The 17,061-nt window shown below is 39.1% G+C and overlaps 1 protein-coding gene across 1 annotated transcript; it reads left to right on the plus strand.

Moving 5' to 3' along the window:
- The first annotated feature begins 10 nt into the window (after window positions 1-10).
- NUDT6 (nudix hydrolase 6) lies at window positions 11-16,814 on the plus strand. Its single transcript, XM_089527243.1, has 5 exons — window positions 11-251; window positions 3,402-3,605; window positions 9,340-9,395; window positions 14,617-14,671; window positions 16,406-16,814. The coding sequence occupies exons 1-5, from the start codon at window positions 11-13 to the stop codon at window positions 16,807-16,809; spliced, it is 960 nt and encodes a 319-aa protein (XP_089383369.1). The 3' UTR covers window positions 16,810-16,814.
- Window positions 16,815-17,061: the final 247 nt, after the last annotated feature.

Consider the following 17,061-nt stretch of genomic DNA (forward strand, 5'->3'; position numbering starts at 1 on the left):
TACAGCCGGCATGTTAGGGGCGAAGAGAGCCGTACGGGTGATCAGAAGGCTCCTGGAGCCCCCTCAGGGCTGTGTGGGCGGCCGCTGCTCCCTCCTCCTCCTCCGCCAGGGATCCTCCTCCTCCTCCGCCTTGGCCGAAGTGAGGCGGCTGGAGCCTCGCAGGGACAGGTTCGGAGGCCTGAGTTTCCGCCTCTCCGAGCTTCGTTCCCCCGAAAGCCTGGACGCGGCCACTTTCCGGCGCTGGCTAGAGGGCAAGTGCATTGGATGCAGTGAGACGTATAGGCTGCAGGAATAATCCAGTTTGATACCGCTTTAACTGCCTTGGCTCAATGCTAGGGCATCCTGGGAACTGTAGTTCTGTGTGAGAGAGAAAGAGAGACATTCAGCCTTCTGTCGGAGAGCTCTGGTGACACCATAAACTACAATTCCCAGGGTTCCCTAGTTGCAGTGGTCTCTCTACAGAACTACAGAACCAATCCAGTTTGAGACATGTTTTAACTGCCCTGGCTCAGTGCTAGGGAATCCTGGGAATTGTAGTTTACTGTGGCACCACTCTGACTGAAAAAACTAACAGAACTACAGTTCTCAGGGCAGTTAAAGTGGTCTCGACCTGGATTATTTCTGCAGTGTGTTTTGCTTTAAGACCTCTTTAGCTGCCCTGGCTCAAGGCTAAGGGATTCTGGGAACTGTAGTTCTGTGAGTCATTTAAGCCTTCTCAGTCAGAGAGCGTTTGGGTGCCACAGTAAACTACAATTCCCAGGATTCCCTAGCACTGAGCCATGATGGCAGTTAAAGTGGTGTCAAACCAGATCATATTCACAGCTATGTTACACATACTCAGGGTGACCAGATGCCGTAACCGCCAAGGAGGACGACAAGGCACCACAAGATGCACGTTGTTCAAGAAAACGCAGAGGACATTAGAAACTAAAGGCTAAAAACTCTTCATATAAATCTAAATCCAGGCATCTTAGCCATGCTCAAAATGGGGGACATTGTGACATTCCTCCTGGACAGAAGGTTATAATGGGGGGCATGTTCTGGAAAAAGAGGACGTCTGGTCACCCGGCACATATACTGTATTATGTACTCAACTGAATTTTTCTGATGAGCTTAACTCCATTGAAATGCCTTGTTGGCTTGCAAAAGCCCTGGGTGGCATCCACACTGCAGAAATAACCCAGTTTGGTACTGCTTTAACTGTCATAGGTTCATCCTATGGAATCCTGGGAATTGTAGTTTGTTGTGGCAGCAGAGATCTCTAACAGAGGAGGCTGTTTGAAAAGCACCTGAAAAAGTGAGAAAGCATTAATGGGGACTGCCCTTGCTAAGTCAAAACAGTTGCAAGGTGTACATTACTTTGTCCACTGTAGCCTTACTCGGTTAAACACTAACCTTCAGACATATGACAATATGGTTAAGCGAAAGAGCATTCCCTGAGCATCTGCAAAGTGTTTTCCTTATAAATGAATTAACCATAGCTTGCATGTGCACATCAGGGCATAAGTGTGCATAGAGGCAAAAACTATAATAACCCCAGGCCAGTGGGGTTTTCTTGGCAAAATTTGTTCAGAGGAAGTTTGCCATCGCCTTCCCCTAAGGCTGAGTGTTTGTGGTTTGCCCAAGGTCACCCAGTTGGTTTTATGGTCGAGCTGTGAATCGAATCTTGGTCTCCAGAGTCGTAATCAGACATTCAAACCACTACTTTATTACAATCATAATTGTTGTAATGCTATTGTTTATTATTCCAACTTTTAGATGCCTTCTGGTTAAAAAAACGATTGAGTATTTTACAGTATTAAAATGTATAAAAGTTAAAAACAAGGACAGTCAACAACAATAAGTATTTGAAAGATAGAAAAATGTCTATCCCTAATAACAACAGAACATAAGAATGCTTCATTCATTCAATTTATATCCTGCTTTTATCCCATGACCCAGCTCAGCCATGGAAACCCTGGATGATCCTGGGCAAGTCACACTCTCTTGGCCTCAAGAGGATGGCGATTGGCAATTCTTTTCTGAAGAAACTTGCAAAGATAATCACATGATAGGTTTGCCTTAGGGTCGCGGTGAGTCAGAAACAACTTGAAGGCACACAACAACAACAACAATTTCTCCAATGAATACATCTCAGGTCAGCTAGTTGTATCCTATCAAGCGCTTGGAGATGTAGGGACCATCTTAATCTGGCCCCGAAAGGATGAGAAAAGTTAGAACAAGAGGGAGAGTGTTCCCACAACTAGAAAACCCTTTCCCTTATCATTACCCTCTAAGTCTCTCATGAAGAATGCAGTTTTGTGCACACTTGCTCAAAAATAAGCCCCTCTTGAGTGTTGTGAGACTGACTTCCAGGTAGGTATGCACTGGACTGAAGCCTAAAATAGGAGTTCTAATGAAGTCAGGGGGAAGTGGTAAATTATAACTTGCTACCTCTACAACCTCAGTAGCTCCTTCTGAAATGCCCCCCCCCCAAAAAAAATGTGCCCTCTTATTGAAATTTAGGTATGGTTACTTAAGATGATCTGCATACGCTCCAAGCCAATGCAGCTGAAAGGGTGGATCTAGATCCTTTAGAGCTAGTAGATGCCAAGTTGCCCCTATTGTGTCTCTAGAGTGCCTCATTTGATGGTCTTTAAGATTCCTGGTGTTTTTTACATTGCAACTCCCAGCACTCCTTATCATTGGCTGGGCTATGTTGGCTAGGGTTTCTGTGATTTATAGTCCCACAACATAGAGACGTACATGATTCTCACATCAGTTTGTGCATGTAGAACTTCCGCAGGCTTCATAGCTTTTCATTGCCAGCAGAAGGATGGCTTGGTGGCTTCTTAACTGCCTCATGCCAAGAAAGCTCTCAGAGGTAGGAGCTAGGAGTTGTTGTTGTGTGCCTTCAAGTCGTTTCCAACTTATGGCAACCCTAAGGGGGAACCTATGTGGGGTTTCCCTGGCAATATTTGTTCAGAGGGGGGTTTGCCTTCTGAGATTGAGACAACGTGACTTACCCAAAGGGCACCCAGTGAGTTTCCATGCCCAAGCAAATTCTGACCTCCAGAGTGAAGGAGGTAGTCTAGAGCTCAAACCACTAGAGCTCATCCCTCTAATTTTGTTTACACTTGAATGTGCGGTTAAAGATATTTAATTCAACTGAGTTATTCTAAGTAAGCAGTTCTGAAAACTGATGTCAAAATACGTAAAATAAATCTGTAAAAAAATTGTAATGCTTGTAATCATCCATAAAATGAAAACATTAAACAATCACTGAAAACAAATTGCAAGGGAATTTTGCCATTGTTCCAAATTATTGCTGCATTTAGCTAGCCTTTTCTTGAAAAGAGTGTTCATCATAGATTTGAATTTTTTAAAAAAGTAATCAATATATTGTGTTTTTCCACTTCTAGAGTCTATCAAGCAATGGAGAGAAGGAGGCCACATAGCAGTCTGGCTGCATGTTCCTATTCTACAGAGCAGATTTATAGCTACAGCAGCAGAGCTAGGATTTGCCTTCCACCATGCCGAATCAGACTCTGCTACACTAACTCTGTGGCTAGGAGAAGGATGCAGCAAGCTACCCGTTTATGCCACTCACCAGTTAGGAGTAGCAGGTGATCTCCAAAGGAAATAGCTTTTACTTTTAAACTTTATTGGGGGGGGGAGGGGGAGGGACACCTGAGAGTCAGGACCCTAAGTAAAACTGAGATAGAACAATGTAAACATTACTACATTTGAAGATCTGCAGTGTCTTTTCCTTCTGCCTCTTTTTTCTGTTCTGTCAATTTACTTCTGCTTTCTTCCAGGCTGTAATATCTCTGCATTGTGGACAATTATGATTACCACTATCCAAATCTACCATTTGTGACAAAAATTCAAAATACACCCATTTCAGATCTCAGAATTCCCACAGACCAGAAAAATAATGACTTCCAGTTGTAGCATAATTGGTCCAGTAGAGGGTACTAAAGTCAAAAAATGCTTTGGACTCATTGTCAAGGGCATGTTTGAGCATGTTTTCTCACAGTAATTGAAACATGAACAGAGTTTGGAAAAGATACTGGTTACAATTCTCAGAAATCCTCAATCTGTATGGGAAGATAAAAACTCTGCCATGAATTATTTTAAAAATCTAGACCTTAAAAAAAACGGGGAGGGAGGTTTCCTGTGATATCTTTAAAGCTAACATTGTAATCGCCATGATCTTGATAGATTACATTCACTTCCTCAGAAGAAACAGACTATAAACCACAAGATATCATGCTGAAATAAAAGTTTTACAGGCATGAAACCATAAGAATGTTTTTGCAAGTTATTCTTGTTCATTAGGCTGGTAAAACTTGACAATGCAGTTTCAGTCAATATGCTGTGATATCAGTTGTTTCACAGGTATGAAACAACTCTGGTTTTATTCATGGTATGTTTGCTTTACTTTTGTAAAAACGAACTGTGATAAAAATATGTTTGAAATTTTGTGCCTTAAAAAAACACGTGTGGGTTTATTGAAACTGTATTACTACTTCATGACAAAAGCAACTGCTGTTAGATGTCTAAATTCTTGAAGGCAGCAGAATTCTTAATTATTTCAAGCACAGTAGTCCAAACATTTGGCAGGCATTTGTCTATGAGAATGTGAGACAGACCAGTATGTTCTTACTTGCTTCCAGTATTGTATTGTCACTTTACACAATGCTTCTATTGTCCTGTTGGTAGGCAAACCCATTTTACATGCCTTTTGCATGTAAATTGGTGTTTGCTGGAATGGGTTTTAATTGGTTAAGTATGTTTATTTCTATGATTGTTGTGTTTTTCATGGTGTTGGAGTAAATCTAATTGTTAGTCCCAACTAGAGTACAGCCATTAAATAAATGGGAACTTAATAAATTAGTGTAGTCAGCCCTCCATATCCACAGATTTTTTTATCCATAGATTCAAGCATCCATGATTTGAAAATAATTTAAAAATACATAAATTCCAAAAAGCAAAGCTTGATTTTTGCCATTTTATATAACGGGCACCATTTTACTATGCCGTTTTTTAAAATGGGACTTGAGAATCCACAGATTTTGGTATCCTCAAGTGGTCCTTGGGTCCCTTTTTTGGGAGAAAGGTGGCATAGAAGTAATATATATATCTTTTATTATACATACATACATATATATATATATATATATACCCCTCAGTGGATACCAAGGGCCCACTATACTAAAATTTCACTGATTCAGTGCATCTATTCCATTTAGAACTAATAATTTGATTTAGGTCCTTATTTTTAAACTGTTTTGTGGTTTATCTTAGCCGCCTTGAGTATCACTTGGGGCAGAAAGGCAGAATTTAAATTTAATAAATAAATCCAAAAGTACAGTATTATGATAATAACAAAGTGTAAAGATGAATTGGTTGCAAAGTTATATGTAGAGTAAAAAAATGATAAATGTTTCCCCTTTGACAAGGTTGTCATGTTGTGTCTGACTGTCGGGGGCAGTGCTCATCTTTGTTACTAAACTGAAGAACCAATATTGTCAAAGACTACACAAAACCCTGTTACCTTCCTACCAAAGTGGTACCTATTTACCTACTTGCACTTTTACATGCTTTTGAATTGCTAGGTTGGAGGAAGTTGGGACTAGTGACTGGAGCTCACTCCATCATGTGGTACTTGGGCCTCAAACTGCCAAACTGCCAATCTTGCAATCATCAGTGCCTTCACTTTAACTGCTGAGCCACCACATCCCCTTCTCTATGTAGAGTTGTAGACTCATTACTTTGCTACCACCCTTGAACTTTCAGAGTCACACTAAAGTAGTTGAGAAGAAAGCAACCTTTCTGAATTAGATATTCATGAATATTTGTGGCTGTCTGAGCAAAGGAATATTAAAACCATTTAAATTATTATCTTCAACAATACTTAAAAGCTGTTTTCAGGAGTATCACATAATGTTTACAGTAGAATACTTTTCCAGTTTGCAGTCATGAAACACAGCTGTACTTTAACTCTCATTCTCTGCTTCCTGGCACAGCATTAAAGCTATCTGTGCCTTTGTCAAGTGAACCCAAGTTAGCTGTTTTGTCTCATCTAATATTTCGTAAGAGACTAGGCCCAGATTTTTCCCCCTCCCTTACTTTTTCACTTGCATTAAAATGTGACATTAGAGCATGATCCTGTGTAATCCTTATTTGGCATTAAGTCCCAATGAACTCTAGAGAAACAATCATAGGAGGACTGGACTGTAAATATAATACCAAATATGGTTTCAAACATCACTATAGTAGCTATTGACCTAGAGATTAAAATTTATGTTCAAATTGTACAGGGATAACCTTGTAATATAATACTGAAGTCTTGAGATGTTAAGATCTCAAACAGAAACCTTTAGACCATAAAATCGTAGAGTTGAAAGAGATCACAAGGGCTGTCCACTCCAACATTCTGCCATGCAGGAGTACATAATCAAAGCACTCCTGACAGATGGCCACCCAGCCTCAGTTTAAAATCTCCAAGGAATGGGACTCCACCAGATCCCAAGCCATCGTATACTACTGTTGAACAGCTCTTACTGTCAAAAGGTTCTTCCTAATGATTAGGTGGGATCTCTTTTCCTGTAGTTTGAATCCATGTCCTAGTCTGGAGCAGCAGAAAACAAACTTGATCCATCTTCAATATGCCATCCATTCAAATATTTAAACATGGGTATCATATCACCTCTTTTCCAGGCTAATTCAGCTTCCTAAGCCATTTCTCATAGGCCTTGGTTTAAGACCTTTTAGCATTTTGGTTGCCCTTGTCTGGATACATTTGTCAGTAACCTTCTTGAAATGTGGGGCCCAGAATTGGTATTCAAGGTGAGGTTTAACCAAAGCAAAATAGAGTGGTACTATCTAGGCACAATGTTCTTGTTGATGCAGCATAGAATCACATTGGCTTTTTAGCTGCTCCATCTCACTGCTGACTCATATTCAGCTTGTAGTCTACAAGACTCCTAGATCTCTTTTACATGTATTGTTGTCAAGCCCGCTGTCACGCATCCTATATCTGTGCTTTTCATTTTGTTTTGCTGAAGTATAGTACCTTACATTTCTCTCTGTTAACATTCATTTTGTTAGTTTTGGCCCAGGTCTTTAATCTATTAAGGTCCTTTTGAATTCTGTTCTTGTCCACCAAGGGATCAGCTACCCCTTCTAATATGTTATCTGTAAATTTGATAAGGATGACCTCTATTCCATCATCCAAATAATTTATAACAGTGTTGAATAGCACTGGGTCCAGGACAGATACTTCTGGCACTGCACTAGTTATTAATCTCCAGGATGAAGATGAAGCATTGGGGTGCACCCTTTGGGTTTGTTTGGTCAACGAATTACAAATTCACCTAACTGTCAATGTTTAGCCCACATAATACTAAACATTATTAATATTAAAACATAAGTCAAAACACTATTAAAACCAGCTCAAGTAAAATTCAACCACCAAATGCCTACCTAAATAAAAATGTCTTCAGCTGTCATGAAGTCGAAGGCTTTCCTGGCCGGCATCCATAGTTTTTTGTGGGGTTTTTGGGCTATGTGGCCATGTTCAGTCCTGACGTTTTGCCAGCATCTGTAAATAAACTCTTGTAGAACATGGCCACATAGCCCCAAAACCCCACAAAAAACTATCTTCAGCTGTCGGTGGAAATAGAGCAGGGAGGAGGCCGACCTGACCTTCTTGTGGCAGGGAGTCCTACAGTCTGGGAGCAGCCACAGAGAAGGCTGTCTCCTGAGTCCTCACCAACCACACTTGCGAAGGTGGTGGGACTGGGTGAAAGCTCTCTCCTGCCAATTTTAGCACTCAGACTGGCTTGTATAGGCAGATACAGTCCTTCAGATAGTCTGGACCCAAGCTGTTTACAGCTTTAAAGGACCAAATGTCTCTCCTTCCTAATATTTTCAGTAAGCACTATCAAACTTGTTAGAGAGGAGAGGAGAGAAACACCTGAATCTTCCAGCCAAACTGTTCTTCACTAACCTTGAAGCCCAATCCATTTACTCAGAAGATTAGCTGCCTCTGCAGTGTGGAGTTTCCTGTTTGTTGGTTTTATTACATATTTGGAGATGAGCTTTGGGGGATATTGGGAAGGGTTGTATTTCATTGGTGGTTTCAAGTTGCAGTTGCCTGGCATGGGATTTTTATGAGGGAAATAATAAATAAATAATAAATAGAGGTAAGTAATTAAATAAAAAATACTGTCAACCATAATGAAGATTTTTGAAGGTACCTCATAGAAGTGGACTCAAGTCAAAGCCCTCTACATACAAAATCCTTGTTAGGAAAACTAGCATAATGTTTAATCCTGTTTTGTGTAGACATACATTTAATATCATATAAATTGGAAATGAATACAGGATTGTCTTTGAAAAAACAGAAGGTAATACACTGCTGTTTGTATAATTCCAAACTAATCTGAGCCTCTGTTGGCCTCCTAAACATAATTCTGTACCAAGTAGCACACTGCCAACCATGTACCGGAAGGATGAAGTCATACACATTGTATGACATGGACTCAGAGACTTCTGACTAATTTCCTAAGGAATGAACTTTACTTCAGGATTGTTGTTTCATTTGTAAAACATTCCTCCCACACACAGAAGTGTGATTACTTTATTAAGAGGGGGGAGTGTTTTCAGTCATAAAACATATTCTTTCATCTTTCCTCCATGTGGAAATACTTTAGCCTGGTAGTCTAGGTTGTATCCCTATACAATTGTTACAACCATAGTCTTCCAAAAAGCGAATACAGACAATAATGCAGAAAAACACGGGATGAATGTCTGCTGGCAGCCTGTAGAAGCCAGTGATAAAAACAAATGCTGTTATTGCTATCAAGTCAGCTTTGACCTCGATCTGGTATCTTTTAATTTGGAGTGGAGTGGATCCCACTAAGCTGTATGATTTGTAGATCACAGACCACATAATTGTGAAAGAAACATCTGAGCCAGTAGAAGTACTACACTCTTCTGAGGCTGCATCCACACTGCAGAAATAATCCAGGTTGACACTACTTTAACTGCCTTAGCTCAATACTCTGGAATTCTGGGATTTGTCATTTTGTAAGACATTTAACCTTCTCTGACAGTGCATCTTGGGGCCACAACTAGTTCCCAGAATTGCATAGCATTGAGCTATGGCAGTTAAAGTGTCATATTTCTTCAGTAGAGATGCAGCCTTAGATGAGGGATGGTATAATCTGTTGCATTTTTAAAATGTCATCCTAATTTCTTTTCTCTCCCCCAAAGTGTTGAGTGTAAAAATAATTTATTTTAGTTTCTCCATTAAATCAGTCAATAAATTATACATTCTTTCCCCAACAGGTGCTGTATTAGATGTCCATTCTGGCAGAGTATTGGTTGTGCAAGATAAGAATAAAGTAAGTTTACCACATTATTTTGAAGAAATTAATACTTTGGTTTGGATCCAGAGGTGCCCATCTATGATCCTGCCGCAGTGCAAGGTCCTTTTGTGAGAAGAGACAATTGAACTCTAGTGGTGTGTTTCTATCATTGCAAGGAATTTCACAGTCTCATCACTTTGTACATCTTAAGGCATTTCTGTGCCTAGAATGTGATGTGGAAAAACTTTCACTTGTTCTTACACAACAGTCTTCATAACAGTGCCACACCAGCATTTCTTCGACATGAATGCACTAGGTTGTATTAAGAAATCTGTTACTTTTATTATTATATAACATAATAATGTGAAAAATTGTGGCCGTTTGTCTACAAGTTGATATGACAAACTTGTTTCATGTATAGGTCATTTATGTTAGTGGTGTTTTGTCAATTTTAAGTATATGCTGTTTTGTCAATTTAAGTTTGAGATTAGTGAAGATAGCTATGGTGTGCAATAATACTTATATACACTATTTCTACACTCAGATTTAATTTTAGACAGTTCTAAAGATTATACATAACCTAACTGAATGCTTTACTAAAGGATTCTGTTCATATTTTTCTTGGTCCTCAAGCCCCTATAATATTGTTTAAATCAGAGGTTGAGTAGGTTTTGGTTTCCCATTTCCATAGAAGCATTGGTATTTGCTGTTCGCTAGACTGAAATCCAATCATTTGTTAATGTATAACAAATGACAATTAAAGGTGAAGTACCATGCACACTTGTTACCTAGTACATTCCTTTGAACAAAGTGGAAAATGTTAAACATGTCTTGTATGTACCTTTGAGTATTTTGCAAAAGCAGCCCCTACTGACTATTCCTGCAGACAGAATTTTAAGAGTTGTTATAACAGGATGGAAGCTTTAAAATCCAAGCCTTAAATGATTAAGCTGCGTGGCACAGCCTTATTTCTTTTAGATTGGTTTGTTTTTGGGTTTTTTTGGAAAAAGCAGGCTACATTGAGGTTTTAAAAATAAGCTACTGGGCGTCTGCTGTAATTTACTTGAAAAGAATTCATTAAAAGTTTTAGCAGACACAGACAGGCAACCAAAACTGGCAGAGAAACTTGACTCTTGTACACCCCATACTGAATAGTAGATGATTTAAGGCATGAATGAGTAAAATACCCGTAAATGTGCTGTATCTGGCTTACCATTCTAAATTTAACACAGTGATTTTACTATATTGGGGGACAGCTACACCAGGGCTAAAGCGAATGCAATGTAGTTTTAAACTATGCTCAACTGTCAAGAGATGCAACACAATAGCTGCAGGAATAAAAATCACTGGTAACTCTACTGCTCTCCACTGATTGTTAGGTCACTCAGTGGTACTGTTACATTGCCCATCGAGGAAACTCACCAATCAATGGTAAAAATACCCCCTTTTTAAATAAAAATAGGGCTCCAAAGAGAAAAAGATGGGAATTTCAATCCAGTCACATCCCATTCCATAGTTCAATAGAAAAGGGCAGGCATAGTGGGCTCCCTACGAAAAAGATTCAATTAATGATATACACTAATTAAATTCCAGCAAAAGGTAACAATGGCCCAGTACAGACAGGTCGTTTGTGGTGATAGTAGGGCTCGATATGGCGCAGCATCCATATGCACTGAGCCCTACTATTGGTGCCATTATGTCACAAGGCTGCAGCCCCATCCACACAGGGCGCAGCCTTGTGATGTAAGGGTGCTCGAGCACCCAAACAGCTCTGGGCAGAAGAGCTGTCATAGGACTGCGGCTCCTTTTAGACAGTGCTGCAGCACACATGTGGGGCAAAGATGGGCAGCACGGAGCCGCCCGTTTGTACTGCCCCAATGTCAGTTAAATCCATTTCAGTTCTGTATTATTGCGTAAAATGTGGAAACATCAAAGCAAGATGAACACTTTCTGCAAGGTGGTGTATGTTAGGTGAATCCAGGTAAAATCAGTAACCATGAGCAAGTTAGTACCATGATGGGGGAAAAGCTCATACATAAAGCGTTGGTAATAAGGAAGGTGATGGTGATGGTTTCTCTACCTGCCTCCCCCAATACTTCATTTGTGAGTACAAGACTACTGGTACCTGGAGCTATATCACTATCTGTCCTTATCTGGTACCTCAAAGCTTAGAAGAAAGTGCTTGCCTGAGGGAACATGAGAGAGCACTTTTCCCTAGGTTCCATCTATCCATAAATGTGAAAAGTTAAATAGAATAGCTAAATTGAATTTGTGAATCAATAAGCTGGTGGGAACTGCAGAGAACACACGTTATCCACTCTTGGCCAAGAGAAATAGCAATATCAAGTACATTTCTATACCACTAATCAGTGCACTTAAGCACTCCCTAAGCGGTTTACAAAGTGTAAGATAGTTGCTCCCAATAAGCTGGGTACTCATTTTAGTGACCTTGGAAAGATGCAAGCCTGAGTTGATCTTGAGCCCTTGGGTGGTATTGAACTCGCAACCTTGCGGTTTATGAGCGAATGGCTGCAGTACAGATATTTAACCACTGCGTCACCAGGGCTAATCTAATCCATTACACTGAAGCAATAGAGATGCATTGCTGACAGAGCAAAGGTACATAGATAATTACTGCATTAGTGCTACAAATACATTAGGATTTTGTAAATAACACACACCATTGTTTGAAAAAATTATATGGAAGGCAGAATTAAGTGTTTTTAGGTCCACTGGTTCACACAGTATATTTAACACCAGTGATGAATTACCACTTTAATATATAGGTTTAGCACAGAAATTGGCTACACATAAAGTTTCCAGCACAGGAAAAGCCATGCTCCCCAATTTTGAAAAATAACATCTAATGGGTGATGGAGACTATTACTGTAATAGATGCAAAAATAGCCTATTCCTCAAATATACTTCTGAAGACAGCAGTTGGGTTCCTAGAAAACCATATTGTACTTGTTAAGGAGTTGGCTTGTTGCCTTTTTACAAATTTCACTTAAAATTTGCCAACAGCTACTTTTAGATGCAGATTCTCTCTCTCTCTCTTTACCTCCCCATCTGTGTGTGTTTTTATATTCCAGAGATGTAGCCAAGTATATTGAAAGTTTAAAGCCAGAATGCATTTGTATGATGGCCTATCCTGCATTGGTTTGCTTTGAGCGTTTAAAGCCTCAGTGCCTTAAATCAATGCCACTCAAAGTGGTGGTCCCTGGACTGGTGTTGGTCCCAGAAACATTGGCGGCTGCTTTCTAATGAGTTCAAGGGAAAAAAGAAAAAAATGTGGCCAGTAGTCACAAATATGGTGCTGTTAACTCACACATTCATATAATTGGAGAAGAACTGCCTGAAATGATATCCAAGATGTCATTGGATCTGCAGTGAAAGAGTGGCAGGATCTGGAGAAATTATGGCTGCTTCCTGTGAAATCCTCTAGTTCTGCTTATTTTTTTCATTACTAAGGATAACTGAAGTATTGTACAGACTCCATTGACTGAAAATAATGACTAAAACACATGAAATAAAATATATTTTCTGTCACTTCATGTGACAGTACGGAATTGGGGCCTTCTTTGTTTCACTCGTTGCACAATAGGCAGCCTGGTATAGCAAAAGCTTCATTGCATTGTGGAAGTTTGGCCTGAGTAGGGAGTGGCAGCAGTATTGACCAAGATAGATCATTTATGGATGGAGTGGACAATTTCTGATGTTCCAGATATTGTTGGATTTCCAGTACAGCTGTTGGGAGCTGCTGTCTAACAACAGCATTAATCCTGCATGGCAGGGGGTTGGACTTGATTATGCTTGAGGTCACTTCCAACTCTATGATTCTAACAGGAGGCCATACACTGCCCACTCCTGACCTAGAGTAATCCATAACATTGCTGCAATAGATACCAATTGCCAGAGTCATTGCACAAAAAGAGCAAATAGGACAGGAGGAAATGGGACCCTTCCACTACAGACAGTGTCACTGACAGAAACAAAAATCATCCTAATCCCCCCTTCCTCCATACTTCCTGCCCACATGTTGAGGCAGGAGCCATGACCCTCACCGGCTGCCCCTGCTCTAAGCCTGGCCCACAAAAGATTTTGGGCAGGACCTAGACTTAAACAGTAGTGCTTTGGTCCCAGTTAAATCAATAGTAAATGTTAGCCATGGCCTAATTCACATTAGTGGCACTTATGTTGTAGCTTACCAAGTGTGGATCCAACCCACTGTCTGCAGAAAGTCTTCCCCTCTCTTAACTTTGCAACCTAGTACATATTTACTTATTTCCATGTCATACTCAAAAGCATGCTCCACTGAATTCAGTAGTAGTGACTCCTAGGTAAATATGCATATAGTGTAGCCTTGAACACACTTTGCAAGAACAAGTTTCTAGTCAAAATATTTTGTGCACAAACCAAAGGAATTTTCTCCTTGAGTGAGCTGGAAGCTGCTTTTTCAAGGGACATGTGATTCCCTAATTCAAGCCAGTCTAGTCTCTTCTTTTTCTTCCTTAAAACTGAAACATTTCAAGGTACATGCCATACATTGTGCAGATGAAATACATTCAGTGCACATGATTGTTCTGGTAAGAAATATTTGGCAACTAATAAAAGCAATCACATGCTTCTATTCATATTTACTCTGAATTAATAGAACAAGCGATCCATCAGACAACACAGAGGAATCTCATTTTTATTTTTTAGCCACATGACGGGGGGGAAAGACACATTTGCACATATTGGTTATTACAGACACAAAGGAAAACTTTATAGCCAGTGCAGTATAGAACAGTACTACAATCATAATCTCTGTTTATAATATGGACTGATTTTTTTTTTTGTAAAAACAAAACACTGAACTAGAATATATGTGATTAAACATTAGATTACACAGGCTCCAGTCCAGCACAGAGTTAGGTGCACTTAAGCCCATAGAATTAAGCATGCCTAACTGTGTACAGGATAGTGGCCATATAATACAACTATTTATAGCAGCTTCCTTAATAATGTCCCTTTTACTATTTACCTAGTTAATGAGCAGCAATGGTGCAAGTATAAACCGTCTAATAGTCATTAGACAAATCAGTAGATGTCTTCTTGGAATATACTGTTACAGACATGTAATTGTCTTTGGTAATCACATTAGAAAAACAAACAGCAATAAGTAAGAATTAGTCAACAAATGTAGGAACTGTATTTCTAGTTCATTGTAGATGGAAAAATATTAATGCATTGGTTATTTTTATTTCCATTTCAGACAACAAATGTATGGAAATTTCCAGGGGGATTGTCTGAACCAGGAGAAGATATTGGTAAGTGCTTGTCTTTGGAACAATTACATGAGCAGAGCGATATCATACATGTCTAGTCAAAGGTAACTCTTGTTCAGTTCAATAGAACTTACTGTGATGTAAAGATGGCCCTGGCGCAGAAGTCCAAACAAGTGGCCTGGACAAGTTCCATACTGATTTTCAATAGTGTATAAATAGGTGTGAACAGACAAAGTCAAAATGTGGTTTGGTACCTGTAAATCTAAACTGAAGGATTCAACTTTGCATTGAAGTCTTGAGCAATTCCCTTCAAACAGATAATACAGAAACCCACAAAGTGGTCATAGTTTAAATTTCTTTGAAATGAAGAGCCTGGTTCATTTCATTGTTGTTGCAATTTTGTGGCTTGTTATAAAAATACATTAGATTTTATATGATTTAAATAGCCTCAGACTCAAGTTTTGTCAGATATCTGTCACCTTGGTAAACAACTCAGAAAAGCTGCCACTTTAATTTCCAGGGCCACATGCACATAGCAAAAATACCCCGGTTCAATATATTTGTGGTGTTTTGAATATTTGTACAGCTTAAGCCAGATGTTTGTTATATACTGGCTGCTTCTACTCACCCCAATGATGAATGTATTCTAAGATGAACTGTAATTATTTCCACCAATTCAATCTTACATAAATTATGTGATTCCAAAGTGGTGGTACTGTTTTCAATTTTTTATATATATAAAAGATAGCTGAAATTTACTTCTCAGCAAGACTGTGGAACCAAAAGGTGTAAAATTATGAAAATTTTATTCAAAAAGCTGGAAAATCATGATGATGTGTTTTCTAGGTCAACGCTGTTTAATAAACAACTTAAATTTTACGAAACATAGATACAAACCACACTGCAGAAATAATCCAATTTGAGACCGCTTTAACTGCCCTGACTCAGTGCTAGGGAATCCTGGGAATTGTAGTTTATTGTGGCACCAGAGCTTTTTGACAGAGAAGGCTAAATGCCTCACAAAACTACAGTTCCCAGAATTCCCTAGCATTGAGCCAGGGCAGTTAAAGCAGTCTCAAGCAGGATTATTTCTGCACCTCAGAAACGCTACATAGAAAGTTGTTTGGTACAAATTAGGTAATTTCAGATGGAACAACATAGAGCCTCATGGCTCTCTTCAGATATGTACCATTTTCATTAGTATATCTGTACCAGTGATTTTAGAGTATATATATATATATATTCAATAGGAGCTTTGATCCAGATACAAAGGAAGCGGGGCTGATTATAAGATCCAGGAGTCAGGGAAGGACAGATTAGCAGTGACTATATTACAGTGTATCATGTTAATTTAACACCCAGTTTTACTGGGGAAAAGATTGCCCTGTTACTCGGTGCTTCTGTTTGGTAGCAGTTAAAGAATTTTGATGTTTTACCAAAGACAAGGGACAAATTCCCAGCTTGTCTTTTTGTCTTCAGAGAACAGCTTTTGTCTCTTCATCCTAGCCTGCAGAGGTGGCTTTAATCTGAAACCTATCTACCCAACAGAGACCCATTCTTCTCTGTCTTGAAAGTGAATTTAATTGCAGATCTGATTCATGGTCACAACACTAAACCTGGTTTTCAGATTGTAGATTCTTCCCAATTCTCTAAATTTTTGTACCACTTAGCTAGATGTAGAGTTTGGAAAAGCCTGGCAGCTTGCATGCTTTTGTTGCAATTTAACTACAGTACCTTTGTTTTCTAAATCATAATAAAAAGCTCTCTTTCATTCAGGGAGCACAGCAGTTCGAGAAGTTTTTGAAGAGACAGGCATAAAATCAGAATTCAGGTCTCTTCTAAGCATAAGACAGCAACATAAACACCCTGGAGCCTTTGGAAAGTCAGATATGTATATTATCTGCCGCTTGGAACCTTCTTCTTTCAACATTAGTTTCTGCCAGCAGGAGTGCCTGAAGTGTGAGTGGATGGACCTAACTGACCTTGCCAAGTCCAAAGAAACAACTCCAATCACCAGCAACATTGCTAGACTACTTCTGTATGGATACCATGAAGGGTTTGATAAGATCGATCTGACTATGAGGGAATTTCCAGCTGTGTACACAGGTCTTTTCTATAAACTGTACCACAGAGAACTGCCAGAAAATTATAGGAACATGACAAGTTTGCAAAACATTTAGATTTTTTTAAAAGGCATCTAATATTACTTGTAGTAAAATGTATATGTGTATTATTCCAGATTAAATTCCATACAAATATATATTATTTCATTTCAAATGCTAAATATTTTTAACTGTGCATAATTTTTTTTAAAAAGCACTGAATCGTTCAAACCATTTTTTCAACTCTTTCCCCAACTAATCAAGTAAAAGAAATGAATGTAGTATTTGACTGGAAATAAATGTGTATTAATTCTCAATCCTGTCACATTC

Source organism: Sceloporus occidentalis, unplaced genomic scaffold (genome assembly GCF_023333645.1).
Source record: "Sceloporus occidentalis isolate IW3139 unplaced genomic scaffold, rSceOcc1.0.p SCAF_5, whole genome shotgun sequence".
Lineage (NCBI taxonomy): Eukaryota > Metazoa > Chordata > Lepidosauria > Squamata > Phrynosomatidae > Sceloporus > Sceloporus occidentalis.